Source organism: Salvelinus sp. IW2-2015, unplaced genomic scaffold, assembly GCF_002910315.2.
Source record: "Salvelinus sp. IW2-2015 unplaced genomic scaffold, ASM291031v2 Un_scaffold2563, whole genome shotgun sequence".
In the NCBI taxonomy this organism is placed as follows: Eukaryota; Metazoa; Chordata; class Actinopteri; order Salmoniformes; family Salmonidae; genus Salvelinus; species Salvelinus sp. IW2-2015.
The window spans coordinates 46,066-63,608 of NW_019943874.1; the positions used below are offsets into that span (position 1 = coordinate 46,066).

At 43.5% G+C, this 17,543-nt stretch overlaps 2 protein-coding genes across 4 annotated transcripts; both read left to right on the forward strand.

Moving 5' to 3' along the window:
* The first annotated feature begins 814 nt into the window (after positions 1-814).
* LOC112074293 (frizzled-6) lies at positions 815-14,506 on the forward strand. 3 transcript variants are annotated; one of them, XM_024141487.2, is made up of 8 exons: positions 815-946; positions 3,044-3,446; positions 7,116-7,312; positions 7,611-8,019; positions 9,925-10,527; positions 13,023-13,171; positions 13,387-13,824; positions 13,944-14,506. In XM_024141487.2, exons 2-8 carry the CDS (start codon positions 3,261-3,263, stop codon positions 14,098-14,100), a joined length of 2,139 nt encoding a protein of 712 aa, XP_023997255.1. In that variant the 5' UTR covers positions 815-946; positions 3,044-3,260; the 3' UTR covers positions 14,101-14,506. The 3 variants fall into 3 exon arrangements, with proteins under 3 accessions (XP_023997255.1, XP_023997256.1, XP_023997257.1); XM_024141488.2 differs by having other exon boundaries at positions 3,135-3,446; XM_024141489.2 differs by lacking the exon at positions 3,044-3,446 and having other exon boundaries at positions 816-946.
* On the forward strand, positions 14,487-17,507 carry LOC112074289 (frizzled-6-like). Its single transcript, XM_024141483.2, has 3 exons — positions 14,487-14,638; positions 14,856-15,293; positions 15,413-17,507. Exons 1-3 carry the CDS (start codon positions 14,487-14,489, stop codon positions 15,567-15,569), a joined length of 747 nt encoding a protein of 248 aa, XP_023997251.1. The 3' UTR covers positions 15,570-17,507.
* Positions 17,508-17,543: the final 36 nt, after the last annotated feature.

Below are 17,543 nucleotides of genomic sequence, written 5' to 3' on the forward strand. Positions count from 1 at the left end.
ACTGGTGTTACACTTTGGAGTTCGTGTCGAGGATTGATTGTACACAACGCAAGAAGAGTACTGTTACACTGCCAGACCCAATCCCCCCCAGTTGAGACAGTTGAGAAAAAAGGAATGGGMAGCACCTTTGACCAAAATTAGAAGGTATAGAATGCAGCCGAGATTGTAGGCTATTATTGTGTTGATGATATGTGACCCCCTCAACACGACTTCAGTTACTGTAGTGCACTGCCTCTCATTTGTTTTTATAACCTGATAGGCCTACTATCTAGTCGCTAAGTGTCTCAACTCAAGACTTCTCAACTGTATGTGTCAAGWTGTTTCCAGACATCAAGATGAAGATGATGGCTAAGTCCTATGCATGACATTTAGATTTTTGTTACCGTTTTTTGTCCCCAAAATTGGCTACAATATGATACACTGCAGGCCTATGCTTTGTAGAACCATTCCTGCCATCTGSTGGCGAACCCAGTCAATCACATAATAGAACCATGATCAGCATTTCTTTGTGACATTTCATCTGCAGCCTTTTTATGTGAATTTTGTATATTTAATGTATAACTTGAATTCTCCCCTTACAGTGAAAAATTTAATAGTTTAACAAAAATCATCACTAAATTGTACAAAGTTGATACAGCGTTATGATGCATGTATTATCTGAGATGGAGGACTATCCATCTACTTTGAATAGTACCACTATAAAATACATAATGTTTGTGCCTACACTGTCTACGCTTKATAATAGCACTTGCATATAACAACGGCCAGTATTTCCCCGGATTGTTACTGTATATGGGTGTTGTATCGAACACGGAGTCAGACAGGATGTGGAGCTGAAAGGAAGAAGGCGGGGGATAGTTCAAAGTCGCTGGAAACATTGTCGCAAAATCCGAAAGGATTGCAATGGAACGATGCCCTTTATTTAGGAAAAACTAATAACGAAAGGGTAAGTGTAATTGTGTGACTTTTCTGTCCTTGTCTAAATAGATGTTACATTCGAAACTTATCGAGGCCCTTTCCAAGGCACTGAGACAGGGATATTTACTAGTCGCACTTCCCGAAGTTGGCTGCCAGACATGGGGAACAAATGGAGTTTCCGAATGCCAATTTGGGAAAAACATGAAGAAAGGAACTGTATATTCCTATTCTAAGTATTCCATGTAACTGCAGTGTCATTTTCTTAAACCTTTGATAATAGGGTTTATTCTGAAGTAGTTGTTTTTTACTTTAAAAATGAAAAATCGATGTGTTTTTTTTTAAATAATTTGACTGGAGTGTACGTGAATTGTAACCAAGTCAAACCATTTTACTATTCAATAGCCTTTTCTCAGTGCTATTTTTGTTAGTAGCCTAATTTGGGGATCGAATATGTTTTTTGTTGGCTCAACTATTCCAAGCTACTGAACATGATAGAAAAAGTCACGTGGTTCGCTATATGCAAATCGATACAGCAGCAAAACATTAGATTGTTTGGTAAAATCATAATAATAATAATAAAATCAGTTTTGATTGATTTGTTTATTGTTAAAGCAATTCTCTCCACAGCTCAAACACACACATACATGTAAACATAAACAAAACAACAAATAAAAAAACATACAAAAGTGCATAGGACTATTGCAGCAGATTAAAAAGGGAAATATGTGATTTATCTTCTGCAGTACAGCAAATTATACACTTATTGAATGCAAACTGCATGCATTCCAGACAGTGCTTTCTGTGAATGATTACCTGTGTGAGATTAGATGGCGTGGCATGCTCCAATTAGACATTGTTACGTACCAGACTTCACAAGACACTTAAAGCTTTAAGCCTGTATCAACAAGCTGATGCTGTTATTGAATTAGTTTGCAATTCAGTGTGCAATTCCACCACATAATCCACTGCAGAAGAGACTGGACAGATGTATTTCTCACTAGCAATAATCCACTCAGATCAATATGAATTATCTGTGTGTAACCTTTATTTAACTAGGCAAGTCAGTTAAGAACAAATTATTATTTACAATGACTTTGTAAATTTTATCACTAAGGTGTTAAAAATATTGACGTTCAAGGCCCAATGCAGTGAAAAAACGTGATTTCCTGTGTTTTATACATATTTCCACACAATGAGATTGGAATAATACTGTGAAATTGTGAAAATGATGATAATGCCCTTTTAGTGTAAGAGCTGTTTGAAAACGCCACCTGAAATTTCAGCCTGTTTTTCTGGGATGGTGTTTTGGCCTGCCTGGTGATATCAATTAGTTAATAGACCAATAAGAAAGAGAGTTCAAAACCTCTCTGCCAATAACAGCTMGTTTTTAGTTATTTCAGGAGTGAGACCACTCCCAGACAGTCCAACCAAATATCTTTGCTAATGTAACAGTTTAACTTTAGTCCGTCCCCTCGCGAACCAGGGACCCTCTGCACACATCAACAACAGTCACCCATGAAGCATCGTTACCCATCGCTCCACAAAAGCCGYGGCCCTTGCGGAGCAAAGGGATCCCACAACTTCAAGGTCTCAGAGCAAGTGACGTCACCGATTGAAAGGCTATTAGCGCGCACCACCGCTAACTAGCTAGCCATTTCACATCCGTTACACTCGACCTCCTCCTTTTCCGCAGCAACCAGTGATCCGGGTCACGGCACCAATGTAACAGTTTAACTTTAGTCCGTCGCCCCGACCCGGGCGCGAACCAGGGACCCTGTACACACATCAACAACAGTCGCCCACGAAGCATCGTTACCCATCGCTCCACAAAAGCTGCGGCCCTTGCGGAGCAAAGGGATCCCACAACTTCAAGGTCKCAGAGCAAGTGGCGTCACCGATTGAAAGGCTATTAGCGCGCACCACCGCTAACTAGCTAGCCATTTCATTTTTTTGGGGGGGACCACTTTAATTGAAAACAATCACAGTAAGGTACTTAGTTGTAACTAGAAATTATTTGATATTGAGAAAAAAACTGCTGCACACGACCTTTTAATGCTTTGGAACCAAACTCCATACTAGCCCTTCAAAACATACCAGATAAATTATACTCTGTTCTTTTTTAAAGCTTGCGATTTCCGAACATGCCACCGTGCCGATGATGTGGTGGCTGATGGGAATGTTTTACCTGTCGTTACTCCTTTTGTCTCCATGGATAGGACCCCAGCAAGCCTAGAGGAATGTGGATGAAGAGTGATTTGGGCCCCAAAATAAAGTTATCCCTCCACTGAACCAAATAGAGCTGTTTATACACAAAGAGTTTAGCCTAGCAACCGGCTGCCACCATGATGATATCCAGGCTGGTCTGGGTGTGCCTGGCACTGATAGGGGCGAGGAGCTGCCACGCCCACAGTCTGTTCACCTGTGAACCCATCAAGGTGCATCGCTGCCTGGGGATGCTCTACAACATGACATTCTTCCCCAACATGATGGAGCACTATGACCAGGACATAGCAGCCAGCAGGATGGAGGTGAGTGTTTCTCACTGTGATAAAACCCTTAGATTTCCCATCAGACTTGGAGCATAGAGGGGACATTTTTGTAGGGTTTTGATACATTTTTCGTAAGGGGAAATCAAGTCTAAAATGTCAGAGGAAATTACCAACTACAGAAGCCTTTTTAAACCTCAAATACCCAACATGTTTTAAATGACCTGCATCACAGGGAATTTATCCTGCTGCAGGATGATCAAATTAAGATCGTACATATGTAATAGCTTTTTTTCATATGTTTGCCTTGAATCCAACAGGTGCAAAAGGATAATTGTGTATTAAAATAACTATTTTTCAAACCATTCTCTATGAACTTGCTAAGATGTAGAGGAAATGCAGTCTTTTTAATGGAAAAATATTTCCTTAACTTCTTGAACAGCACTGTTGGTTAAGGGCTTGTAAGTAAGCATTTCAATGTAAGGTCTACACTTGTTGTATTCGCCGCATGTGACAGTTTAATTTGATAGCTGAGTATTGAAGCTTGTGTCTTAGCATTCTCAAAGGTCTTCCATCCGCTCTCGCTGTAGCTGCAGTGTTCAGTTACATGTAATGTAGTTTACGAAAGTTCAATCAGAAGACTGCATGCTCGTTTAACTTCATCCAGTCAGCATAACATAATTCACTTTTGTTTCCTATTCTACTAGCATCCTGGGAGTGAATACAAACGTATCATCGTCAGCATAGCGTCCTGTTTCTTCTCTTTCCTATTAGCCATGTGTGGAACGTCATTCACCTATTTACCTTATAGCCTATAAGCACGGCACAATAATACACATTCCTCACGCTTGCCCATGGACTCACTTTTGCAATGATCACCTTCCTCTCTCAACCAATGGGTGTAAATCTAAGGAGGTATTTATATGTCAGCTTACCCTCGTTCTCTCACTTGCTGTTTTTCAGCAACATTTTTCAACAACCATCCACCTCCCCACCACCACCAGTTATAATAGCCTTAAGGCCCACCATCGGAACTCCTTTCCCCCAGTGGGGGGGTTTCGATGACAGCAGTCCCGCATAGGGCTACCAGCCATCTTTGCCATAAGAGACCGACCCTACCGTTATGCTTTTTTACACAGAGCAGGACATAGTTCGGAACGCAATCATGGTTCCATTAAGACACCGTGGAGCTGGTGTGAGATATGAGTTGGAAAAGGTACCTCAATGCAGGGATGGGAGATACCTGAACTTCAATAGAGGAGGCACTACCGTGTGAATGTTCTCTTTTTGCTTTAAAATTGTACTCCAAATGTTACCTTTATCCACACTGATGCATTGAGAAGATTGAAATACTGCTAGTTTCCCCACCACACTGATACATCAAGAAGATTGAAATACTGCTAGTTTGAAATACCCCAAAAACTTCCCTTTTCGTCCTCATGCTAGCTAGCAGTAGCCACCGCAGCCATTTTGGAATGGTAGTGTCAGCCAATCAGCTCCCTTGTTGTTCATTCCATAATGGCTGCTGTGGCTACTGGTAACTAGCATGAGAACGAAAAGGGAAGTTTATGGGTGAAATGTTATTCATATTTTCATAATTTAATAATTAATAAACATTAAAAAAAAAATAACTGCCAGTAATCTGGTGTTTCTATGTCAAACGGTTTTGTTATATTTCAGTCTTCTGTGATGTATATAAAGTGTAATATTGGGATGCAACATTTTTATTTAATAYATTTCAACTATATTTCTGACATGGTACAGGTGTTTTCTTTTTTTAAAGCCCATAACCATGTGTGTGAGGTGTATATTTGTTTAAGACTACCAAGAAACACTCTGTGACCCTGATTTAGCCCACTGCTTTCACGACTTCCGCCGAACTCGGTCCCTCTCCTTGTTCAGGCGGCGTTCGGCGGTCGACGTCACCGGCCTTCTAGCCATCGCCGATCCACTTTTCATTTTCTATTTGTTTTGTCTTTGTTTTACACACCTGGTTTCAATTCCCCAATTACATGTTCATTATTTAACCCTCTGTTTTCCCCATGGTTTTTGTGCGTGATTGTTTTATGTATGTTCGGTCCGTTATTGTGGGCTCGGTATTACAACATGTTATTGGAATATTTGAGTAAAGTTACTTGTGTTACTCATCTCTGCTGTCCTGCGCCTGACTCCTCTGCACCAGCTACACCCAGACCATTACAACTGCAGTAAAAGGTTAATTGAGTCATTGTTATCCATAGTCAAGGGACCTTGTGTGGAAATCCACAGTAGAGGGATCAAGCTTTTTGAATGAGGATATACAGAGGCCCCAATTCCAATACACTCTAAATGTATTCCTATTTACAGTGGCTCCACAGAAAAATACAAGAAACGGCAGACTAAGAAGAGCTCTTTGAGATGTAGTTTGGAACCTCTAAAGAAGTGAAACAAGGACTCATACAGTCGGAGAGCCAGTTCCCCAGGCCCCATCTAGATCTGGGCTGCAGCCAGCCTGAGGCTGGAGAAACCATCAGGGAGAGAATGTTGAATAGTGTAGTTGTTAGATTGGCCCTGTGTTGATGGTTGGATTGATGGGGAAATGTTGCTTATACAGTGTAAACATCGGCTGGATTTACTGCCTCCAGCAGTCATAGTTCTTTCTGCATAACTGCATTTGTAAACTGAACAGGAATGTTTGATAACATGGCGTATCTGATCCAAACCAAGTGGCCCTTAGATKAAGATGGCCACATGATACAGTCTGTAACCTTTGAAGGATCCARTTATAATTGTTTTGGGAATGATTTGTGGCAGTCGTTACAGATGGTATCTTAAGCTTTTGTGATATGGTCGTTACTTCGACAAGATCTGTTTATTTGGAAAAACTCTGTTAAGCGTGACTCAACAATGCCAAAAATCACCATTCATGCTTTGGAAAGATATGTTTTCATACTTTGGTAGAAATCACTGTGAACTGTTTACCGGTTGTTAGATCAGAGCAGCAGCTTTAGTGTGATGGAATGGATACTGAGCAGAAACCCAACAGTTCTGTCCATTCCAGTCAACATCCCTCTTGACTCCTGGTTTCCAAATAGTCCCAGAGTCATTTCCTGATGCCGACCCCCACCCCCCTCTACTCAAACCTGTTGAAACTGAGACAGCCTGTGAAAGGAACCCTTTGTGTGGCACCATAATACAGTGCATTACAGCCTTATGTACTGTAGCCTTTTTAGCTTTTCCAACCAAGTCACGTGTACAGGAAAATAAAACGATTTTATTTATGGATCTGCCCATGGCAAGGGAACTGCATGGACTGTATTGTGGCCATGAGTGACGGTATTAACCTCACGTTGACTGACTTTTTAATTACAAACTGTTGTGATGTCTAGATGAATCTAGTTGAAATCAATATTGGTTATTGGATTAAAAACATGCCTGACCATTTGTTCAGCTCCACCCTTACAGGTACAGCTACAGGAACATGGTACTAGTATTTACTCGGGTAGCAAAATTCCARTAACTTTCCCAGGTTTTCCCAAAATTAGGACAGAAATCCAGAAACTACAACCAGGACTTCTGGAAAACCTTTGAATTGAGGGAAAGATACTGGAATTTTGCAACCCTAGTATTTCTTGAACCATAAAAATCTGAATGGATCTATGTCTATCTTTCTCTCTCTTTCTCTCTTTCTATTTCACTCCCCCTCCCCCGTCCCCCCCTCTGTCTCCATAGCCCTTCATGCCGCTGGTCAACCTGCGCTGCTCTCCGGATGTACATCACTTCCTGTGTCAGGCCTTTATCCCAGCATGCACTGAGGACACCAAAGTGATCCGGCCATGTCGTGACCTGTGTGAGAAAGTGAGGTCAGACTGCAGGAAGGACATCGGCACCTTCGGCATCACCTGGCCTCCGGAGCTGCAGTGCGACAGGTAAATGTGACTGACTGAGTTGAACTCAATTCTCCAGGTCTCAGGCCAGGTTACTCATCACGTGTGCGAGGTTCACTGAGCCACAACATCTGTTACATACATAGGCGTGTTGTACTGTGCCAAGTTGTATAGATGAAAAAGCACATGCCTGACTTTTTTCAGATGACCAAATAGTAAGCGTTTATAAACTGCTTGCTAACAGCCAGTTGACCAGTTATTACATTTATCAGCACTACGTTTTGAATTGGTATTCATTTAGTTATGGTTTTGATTCTTCACCCTACATTTTCTCCTCTAGATTGGAAGATTGCCTCTACTCTCCAGATGGCTCAGTCCTGCCACCAACCAGACTGACCACACCCAAGACCTCTCTGTCTGCCAAGAGGGACATGGGCTTCTGGTGCCCCCTTCAGCTGAAGACCCGACCCGGCCAGGGATCCACGTTCCTGGGTGCCGGGGACTGCGCTCCCCCTTGCGCCAACATGTACTTCAAGCCCCATGAGATCGAGTTCGCCAAGACCTTCATCGGGGTGTGCTCCATCGTCTGCCTCTGCGCCACGCTCTTCACCTTTCTCACCTTCCTCATCGACGTCAAACGCTTCCGCTACCCCGAACGGCCAATCATCTTCTACGCCGTGTGCTACAGCTTCGTGTCGCTCATCTACTTCATCGGCTTCCTGCTGGGGAACAATGCATCCTGCAACAAGGTCTGTGTATGTCTGTGTCTGAAATGGCAACCAATCCCCTGTATTGTGCACTCCTTTAGACCAGCCCCCAGAGCCCTATGGACCCTGGTCTAAAGTATTGTACTACAGTGCATTCGGAAAGTATTCAGACCACTTTGTCTACATTTTGTTACATTAGTCTTATTCAAAAATGTATTTAATTGTTTTTATCCTCATCAATCTACACACAATACCCCATAATGATGAAGCAAAAACAGTTTTACATTTTATGGGGKGCAAATGTATTAAAAATAATAATACAAATATCACATTTACATAAGTATTCAGACCCTTTACTCAGTACTTTGTTGAAGCACCTTTGGCAGCGATTACAGCCCTGATTCTTTTAGGGTATGATGCTACAAGCAGCTTGGCACATCTGTATTTGGGGAGTTTCTTCCATTGTTCTCTGCAGATCCTCTCAAGCTCTGTCAAGTTGGATGAGGTGTGTCGTTGCACTGCTATTTTCAGGTCTCCAGAGATGTTCGATCGGGTTCAAGTCCGGACTCTGGCTAGGCCACTCACGGACATTCAGAGACTTGTCCCAAAGCCACTCCTGCATTGTCTTGGCTGTGTGCTTAGGGTCATTGTCCTGTTGGAAGGTGAACCTTTGCCCCAGTCTGAGGTCTTGAGCGCTCTGGAGCAGGTTTTCATCAAGGATCACTCTGTACTTTGTTCTGTTAATCTTTTCCTCGATCTTGACTAGTCTCCCAGTCCCTGTCGCTGAAAAACATCTCCACAGAATGATCCTGCCACCACCMTGCTTCCCTGTAGGGATGGTGCCAGGTTTCCTCCAGACATGACGCTTGGCATTCAGGTCAAAGAGGTAAATTTTGGTTTCATCAGACCAGAGAATCTTGTTAGTCATAGTATGAGAGTCCTTTAGGTGCCCCCTGGCAAATTCCAAGCGGGCTGTCATGTGCCTTTTACTGAGGAGTGGCGTCCGTCTGGCCACTCTACCATAAAGGCCTGATTGGTGGAGTGCTGCAGAGATGGTTGTCCTTCTGGAAGGTTCTCCCATCTCCACAGAGGAAYGCTGGAGCTCTGTCAGAGTGACCATCAGGTTCTTGGTCAACTCTCTTACCAAGGCCCTTCTACCCCGATTGCTCAGTTTGGCTGGGCGGCCAGCCCTAGGAAGAGTCTTGGTGGTTCCAAACTTCTTCAATTTAAGAATGATGGAGGCCACTTTATTCTTGGTGGACCTTCAATGCTGCAGAAATGTTTTGGTACCTTCTCCAGATCTGTGCCTCGACACAATCCTGTCTCAGGAACTCTACGGACACTTTGACCTCATGGCTTGGTTTTTGCTCTGACATGCACTGTCAACTGTGGGACCTTATATAGACAGTTCTATGCCTTTCCAAATTATGTCCAATCAATTTGAATTTACCACAGGTGGACTCCAATCAAGTTGTAGAAACATCTCAAGGAGGATCAATGGAAACAGGATGCACCTGAGCTCAATTTCTAGTCTCATAGCAAAGGGTCTGAATACTTATGTAAATAATGTATTTCTGTTTTTAATTTTTAATAAATGTGCAAAAATATCAACCTGTTTTCGCTTCGTCATTATGGGATATTGTGTGTAGATTGAGGGACAAAATGAATTTAGTCAATTTTAGAATAAGGCTGTAACGTAACAAAATGTAGAAAAAGTGAAGGGGTATGAGTACTTTCCAAATCCACTGTATGTAAGGAATAGGTTGCCATTGGGATACAGCCCATGTCTTGTGATGTATGTTTTATGACGATATCTGAAGTCATGTAACTATATATTGTGATGTTTTATATGTATGCCAGGTATACTTCTTTTCCTAGAAAACTTCTCTATGGGACATAAAAGTAGTCATTCATTCGTTAATCTATTTATTCATTAATTCATTCCAGGCGGTGCACCCGGCTGCCATGGACACGGTAGTGCTGGGCTCCCAGAGTAAAGGCTGTACGTTACTCTTCATGCTACTCTACTTCTTCTCCCTGGCCGGCATCGTCTGGTGGGTCATCCTCACCATCACCTGGTTCCTGGCCGCCGGGCCCAAGTGGAGCTGCGAGGCCATCGAGAAGAAGGCGGTGTGGTTCCACTCTGYCGCTTGGGGGATCCCCGGAGCACTAACTGTCATGCTACTGGCTCTCAACAAGGTGGAGGGAGATAACATCAGCGGGGTGTGCTTCGTGGGGCTCTATGATCTGGATGCGCTGCGGTACTTTGTGCTGGCGCCGCTGTGTATCGGGGTGGTGGTGGGGCTGTCTCTGCTCCTGGCTGGGATCGTGTCGCTCAACAACGTGCGTCAGGTGATCCAGCACGATGAGAGGAACCAGGAGAAGCTGAAGAAGTTTATGATCCGTATTGGAGTGTTCAGTGGTCTGTACCTGGTGCCCCTGGTCACTCTGCAGGGGTGTTATATCTATGAACAGAGCCAGCGCTCCACCTGGGAAAACACCTGGATCAATGACCGTTGCCAGGAGTACAGCATTCCCTGCTCACACAAGGTAACACACGCTCAGCACTAGAACATTTTCATAATAATTTGATATCTCTATGAAGATATGCCACTGCAAAATTCATCTAAAATTAATAGTTGTTAAAAATCATTGCTGTTCTTATGCCTTCGTTCAGCCACAGTAAAATGTATGAATATATTTGGCAGATGTTTAAATGGAAATGGTCTCATTAAGCAATAAGGCACGAGGGGGTGTGGTACAACATCCGTAGAGTATGACCCTACCTCACACAGGAAGTGGCGCAGGTTCGAATCCAGGCACTTGTCCTCTCCCGTCTGGACTACTGCAACTCGCTGCTGGCTGGGTTTCCCACTTGTGCCATCAAATCCCTGCAACTTATTCAGAATGCTGCAGCCCACCTGGTTTTAAAACTTTCTCAAGTTCTCCCATGTCACCCTGCTCCTCAGCACACTCCACCGGCTTCCAGTCGAAGCTTGCATTCACTACAAGACCATGGTGCTTGCCTACGGAGCACTGCCTCTCCCTACCTATGCTCAAGCCCTACACCCCAACCCGAGCACTCTGTTCTGCCACCTCTGGTCTCTTGGCCATCTCACCCCTATTGAAGGGCAGCTCCTGCTCAGCCCAGTCCAAGCTCTTCTTTGTCCTGGCTCCCCAAGGGTGGAACCAGCTTCCCCCTGACAGCAGAGTCCCTTTCCATCTTCGGAAAGCACCTGAAACCCTACCTCTTCATAGAGTATCTTAAAAAAATACTCCCAAAAGGGATAATAATAAAATATTCCTGAAACAACAAAATTGCACTTGACCCCCCCCACCCTCTTTCTAGCTTTGCTGATAGCTACTTTATTGAGAAAAAGTGTACTTACTGTGATATGTGGTTGTCCCACCTAGCTATCTTAAGAGGAATGTACGTCTCTCTGGATAAGAGCATCTGCTAAATTACTCAAATGTAAATTCTCTCAACCAGCTTCACCTGGAATGCTTTTCCAACAGTCTTGAAGGAGTTCCCACATATGCTGAGCACTTGTTAGCTGCTTTTCCTTAACTCTGCGGTCCGACTCATCCCAAACCATCTCAATTTGGTTGAGGTCGGGAGATTGTGGAGGCCAGGTCATCTGATGCAGCACTCCATCACTCTCCTTCTTGGTAAAAATAGCCCTTACACAGCCTGGAGTTGTGTTGGGTCATTGTCCTGTTGAAAAACAATTGTAGTCCCGCTAAGCCAAAACCAGATGGGATGGCGTATAATTGCAGAATGCTGTGGAAGCCATGCTGGTTAAGTGTGCCTTGAATTCTAAATAAATCACAGTGTCACCAGCAAAGCACCCCCACACCATAACACCTCTCCTCCATGAATCACGGTGGAAACCACATGCGGAGATCATCCGTTCACCTACTCTGCGTCTCACAAAGACACGGCGGTTGGAACCAAAAATCTCTAATTTGGACTCCAGACCAAAGACATATTTACACCGGTCTAATGTCCATTGCTTGTGTTTCTTGGCCCAAACAAGTCTCTTCTTCTTATTGGTGTCCTTTAGTAGTGGTTTATGTGCAGCAATTCGACCATGAAGGCCTGATTCACAGGTCTCCTCTGAACAGTTGATGTTGAGATGTCTGTTACTTGAACTCTGTAAAGCATTTATTTGGGCTGCAATTTCTGAGGCTGGAACTAATGAACTTATCCTCTGCAGCAGAGGTAACTCTGGGTCTTCCATTCCTGTGGCGGTCCTCATGAGAGCCAGTTTCATCATAGCGCTTGATGGTTTTTGCGACTGCACTTGAAGAAACTTTTAAAGTTCTTGACATTTTCTGTATTGACTGACCTTCATGTCTTAAAGGTATGATATACTGTCGTTTCTCTTTGCTTATTTGAGCTGTTATTGCCATAATATGGACTTGGTCTTTTACCACATAGGGCTATCTTCTGTATACCACCCCTACCTTGTCACAACACAACTRATTTGCTCAAACACATTAAGAAGGAAAGACATTYCACAAATTAACTTTAAACAAGGCACACCTGTTAATTGAAATGCATTCCAGGTGATTACCTCATGAAGCTGGTTGATAAAATGCCAAGAGTGTACAAAGCTGTCATCCAGGCAAAGGGTGGCTATTTGAAGAATCTCAAATATGAAATATGTTTTGATTTGTTTAACAGTTGTTTGGTTACTACATGATTCCATATGTGTTATTTCATAGTTTTGATATCTTCACTATTATTCTACAATGTAGAAAATAGTCAAAATAAAGACAAACCCTTGAATGAGTAGGTGTTCTAAAACCCTTTGACCGGTAGTGTATATGGCTAATATTCCACGGCTAATGGCTTGGCCATATACCACAAACCCCCGAGGTGCCTTATTGCTATTATAAACTGGTTACCAACGTAATTAGAACAGTAAAAAGTATTTTTATGTCATACACGTGATGTACCACGGCTTTCAGCCAATCAGCATTCAGGGCTCAAACCACCCGGTTTATAATACAGTTTATAACACTGTAATGTTGTGTTTCAGACTACAGAGTCTGGTCGCCCGGACCTGTCCCTATTCCTGATTAAATACCTGATGACCCTGGTGGTTGGGATCTCAGCTGTGTTCTGGGTCAGCAGCAAGAAGACCTGCTCAGAATGGGCCTTCTTCTTCAACAGGACCAGGAAGAAAGAGTAAGGACATTTCACTAATGCCTGTCTCTCAACTGCTGAAACAAATCATATTCTTCCATGGATTGTATCCCAAATGGCACCCTAGTGCAAAAGTAGTGCATTATATAAGGAATAGGGTTCCATTTGGGAAGCAACTTGGGTTTTACAGTATGCAACATTTACAGATTGCAGATAGATATAATTCTACTGTGTTCTAATTATATTTCTCTATCCAGCCCCATTAGTGAGAGCCGTAGAGTTCTCCAGGAGTCCTGTGAGTTCTTCCTCAAACACAACAGCCGTGTCCAGCACAAGAAGAACCACTACAACCCCGGCTCCCACAAACTCAAGGTCATCTCCAAGTCCATGGGCACCAGCACCGGTGCCTCAGCCACAGGCAACCACGGCACCTCAGCAGTGGTCAACCATGAGGTCATCCGGGGTCAGGCTTCTTTCTCTGAGGCCAGGGGCTCATCTGAGGCCTCTGCCAGGGAGCAGCTGGAGAGAGGCAGCTCCACCCGTGGCTCCAGGCTGGGGGAGAGGGACAGGGAGAAGCAGCCCAGTGGACAGGCCCTGTCTGGGGGGAGAGAGGGGGCAGAGAGACGTAGTAAGAAGGGCAGCTCCAGCAAGGTTAGCAGCCGCTCAGAGAGCTTCCACAGAGTCCCAGAGGGAAGGTAAAGACAGATACTTTCACCCTTTTGCCCAAGTACTTTCTGACCTAYACATACGTACTTCAAAAGRTTTTGTCCGCTCCAMTGTTWACARGKTKKTTTTTTACAAACTTGTCTTGTAGGATGACTCCCCGGAGTGAACTATCAGAGACGAGACAGGTGCCCAGTGGACAGCACCTGGCTTTAAGCCACTCCCACAGCGGCAGTGCGAAAGGCTCCGTCCCTCACCTGGTTCGCCAGTTACCAGAGGAGAAAAAGGAGAAGGATAGCAGCTGCTGAGCCCAATCAACAGGCTCCTATGATACTTAACACCAACAGAGATGGGCAACTCTGGTCCTCAGGAGCTGGACTGAGTGTCTGCTGGTTTTTGTTCTTCCTTTCAAATGAGCAACTGATTTAGCCTGTCATACCATACCAGATGTGTACACTCTCAGAACAATCAGTGATATTAGTGGATGGATTTAAGTACCAGAGGGAGAAGAGAAAACCAGCAGGAAGTCAAGAAAATCCAGAGGACAGGAGTTTTCCTTCACACCACAGAGACAGGAAGGAGGAGACTAGGTGGGCCACCAGGGTCCTAGAGAGCTCCCTTCAGTGACCGACCCAACAGGTGTAGCTACTGTACATCAGTCAGCTTGACTGGATCACTGGCCACATCAAGGTGAATGAGGTTAGAGAATCATGCAGCNGACCTGTCCCTATTCCTGATTAAATACCTGATGACCCTGGTGGTTGGGATCTCAGCTGTGTTCTGGGTCAGCAGCAAGAAGACCTGCTCAGAATGGGCCTTCTTCTTCAACAGGACCAGGAAGAAAGAGTAAGGACACTTCACTAATGCCTGTCTCTCAACTGCTGAAACAAATCATATTTTTTACATGGATTGTATCCCAAATGGCACCCTAAGGCAAAAGTAGTGCATTATATAAGGAATAGGGTGCCATTTGGGAAGCAACTTGGGTTTTTACAGTATGCAACATTCCCAGATTGCAGATAGATATAATTCTACTGTGTTCTAATTCTATTTCTCTACCCAGCCCCATTAGTGAGAGCCGCAGAGTTCTCCAGGAGTCCTGTGAGTTCTTCCTCAAACACAACAGCCGTGTCCAGCACAAGAAGAACCACTACAACCCCGGCTCCCACAAACTCAAGGTCATCTCCAAGTCCATGGGCACCAGCACCGGTGCCTCAGCCACAGGCAACCACGGCACCTCAGCAGTGGKCAACCATGAGGYCAYCCGGGGYCAGGCTTCTTTCTCTGAGGCCAGGGGCTCATCTGAGGCCTCTGCCAGGGAGCAGCTGGAGAGAGGCARCTCCACCCGTGGCTCCAGGCTGGGGGAGAGGGASAGGGAGARGCAGCCCAGTGGACAGGCCCTGTCTGGRGGGAGAGAGGGGGCAGAGAGACGTAGTAAGAAGGGCAGCTCCAGCAAGGTTAGCAGCCGCTCAGAGAGCTTCCACAGAGTCCCAGAGGGAAGGTAAAGACAGATACTTTCACCCTTTTGCCCAAGTACTTTCTGACCTAYACATACGTACTTCAAAAGRTTTTGTCCGCTCCAMTGTTWACARGKTKKTTTTTTACAAACTTGTCTTGTAGGATGACTCCCCGGAGTGAACTATCAGAGACGAGACAGGTGCCCAGTGGACAGCACCTGGCTTTAAGCCACTCCCACAGCGGCAGTGCGAAAGGCTCCGTCCCTCACCTGGTTCGCCAGTTACCAGAGGAGAAAAAGGAGAAGGATAGCAGCTGCTGAGCCCAATCAACAGGCTCCTATGATACTTAACACCAACAGAGATGGGCAACTCTGGTCCTCAGGAGCTGGACTGAGTGTCTGCTGGTTTTTGTTCTGTTCTTCCTTTCAAATGAGCAACTGATTTAGCCTGTCATACCATACCAGATGTGTACACTCTCAGAACAATCAGTGATATTAGTGGATGGATTTAAGTACCAGAGGGAGAAGAGAAAACCAGCAGGAAGTCAAGAAAATCCAGAGGACAGGAGTTTTCCTTCACACCACAGAGACAGGAAGGAGGAGACTAGGTGGGCCACCAGGGTCCTAGAGAGCTCCCTTCAGTGACCGACCCAACAGGTGTAGCTACTGTACATCAGTCAGCTTGACTGGATCACTGGCCACATCAAGGTGAATGAGGTTAGAGAATCATGCAGCTCTTCAGACCAACGGTTGCATTTCCCTGCTGTAAAACAGTCACTTAGGTTGACATATTGTTTATTTACTTATGAAAGCTGTACTTTTCTGAGGGTAGATTGATATGTAAAGTGTGTAGAATATACACTGGCAATATTTATGTAAACTATTTTATTTTTTATCACTGGACTAGTCTACACTGAGTTTAAGCGCTTGAAAATCGTGAATGTTTCACCAAACAATCAGAACTTCAACGATATCTAGCTGTGGTGGTTAACTCTTTTTATTTTATTTTTGTATTCAAATGGTTAATGTCATGTGTATGTAGATAATTCCATCATGAAACAATGAGTAGCAAGCATAGCAGTTCTGTAGTTAAAGTAATTGCAGTAGACAGGTTCTGACTACCAATACACTCAGTCTGCTACTCTACTTTTCATTCCTTTTCCATTACAGTGTTCTTCAGTATATCTATAAATAGTTACATAAGCATTTTTCAATTTTGCTGACTCTCGTCATGAACTTCATTTCCAGTAAATCTGAGTGGAGCGTGTATTTTTTTTATACTACAGTTTCTAGAAGAATGTGCCTTGTGAACTAAATCATGGTCTTCAGATAACCTACTTTTTTGTCTGTCTACCTACAGATGCTTTACATGTGTGACATAGTCATTCCATGTGCATATTCATCTCCAGTGAAATATGTGGACAAAGTAACCAGGCTTATTTCTGGCTCTTGACCTTATGTAAGTTGTTGTGGTTTGACATCTCACTACACTAGAGGAGTTACCACTTAGAGATGAACTCAGTGCAAAGACTGAGGGATACTGTACAATTTGTACAGAGATCGAATGTATTTTTTTTGAGTAGATATTTCTGTTACGCAATTATCTTTAAACCAAATATATATAGTATGTATACCTAACATACTAACTGATGATCCAATATGAAAACACCAGTAGAAAAATCAGAGACGAAATCCAATCCAAMGCATGTACCTAGTTGAGTTGATCTATTTTGACCAATGTGTGGCTTTTGTTCAGTATTTAAATTGTCATGATTCTTACTGGTAATCCATGAACTGTGTTTGACGACACATTTTTCTTGCAAGCATTTTCCCGAAAGGCCTGTTGGGAATAAGTCTTGCACCCTTTATTAATTAAAAACATTTATCCATCCATACATACATACATACATAAATAATTTGAGAAGTATTTGAATCCCTCCATGCTGAATTGTTTTATTCTTTAATCTGACCCTGTCCTTGATCTTCATCCATATGTATTGTATATTATTATGTGGCTATCAGAAGACAAATGTTACAGCTAAAGGGAATTTGTTCTCTTGCTTCCATTCCTTCACACATGAATAATATAACCACTACTCATCCTTGATTGCATATAGACTTGTTTAGGCTATAGATGTTTTAAATATATTTTAAATTCCCTGTACATTTTTGTGAACTTATGTTGTATGTACTATTTGATATATATTTTGTATCAGTTATATTTCCTTTTAATAAAAGATTATTGAATAAAATAAAATTTGTCTCATGAATGGATGCCTAGTTTTGTATCGCCCA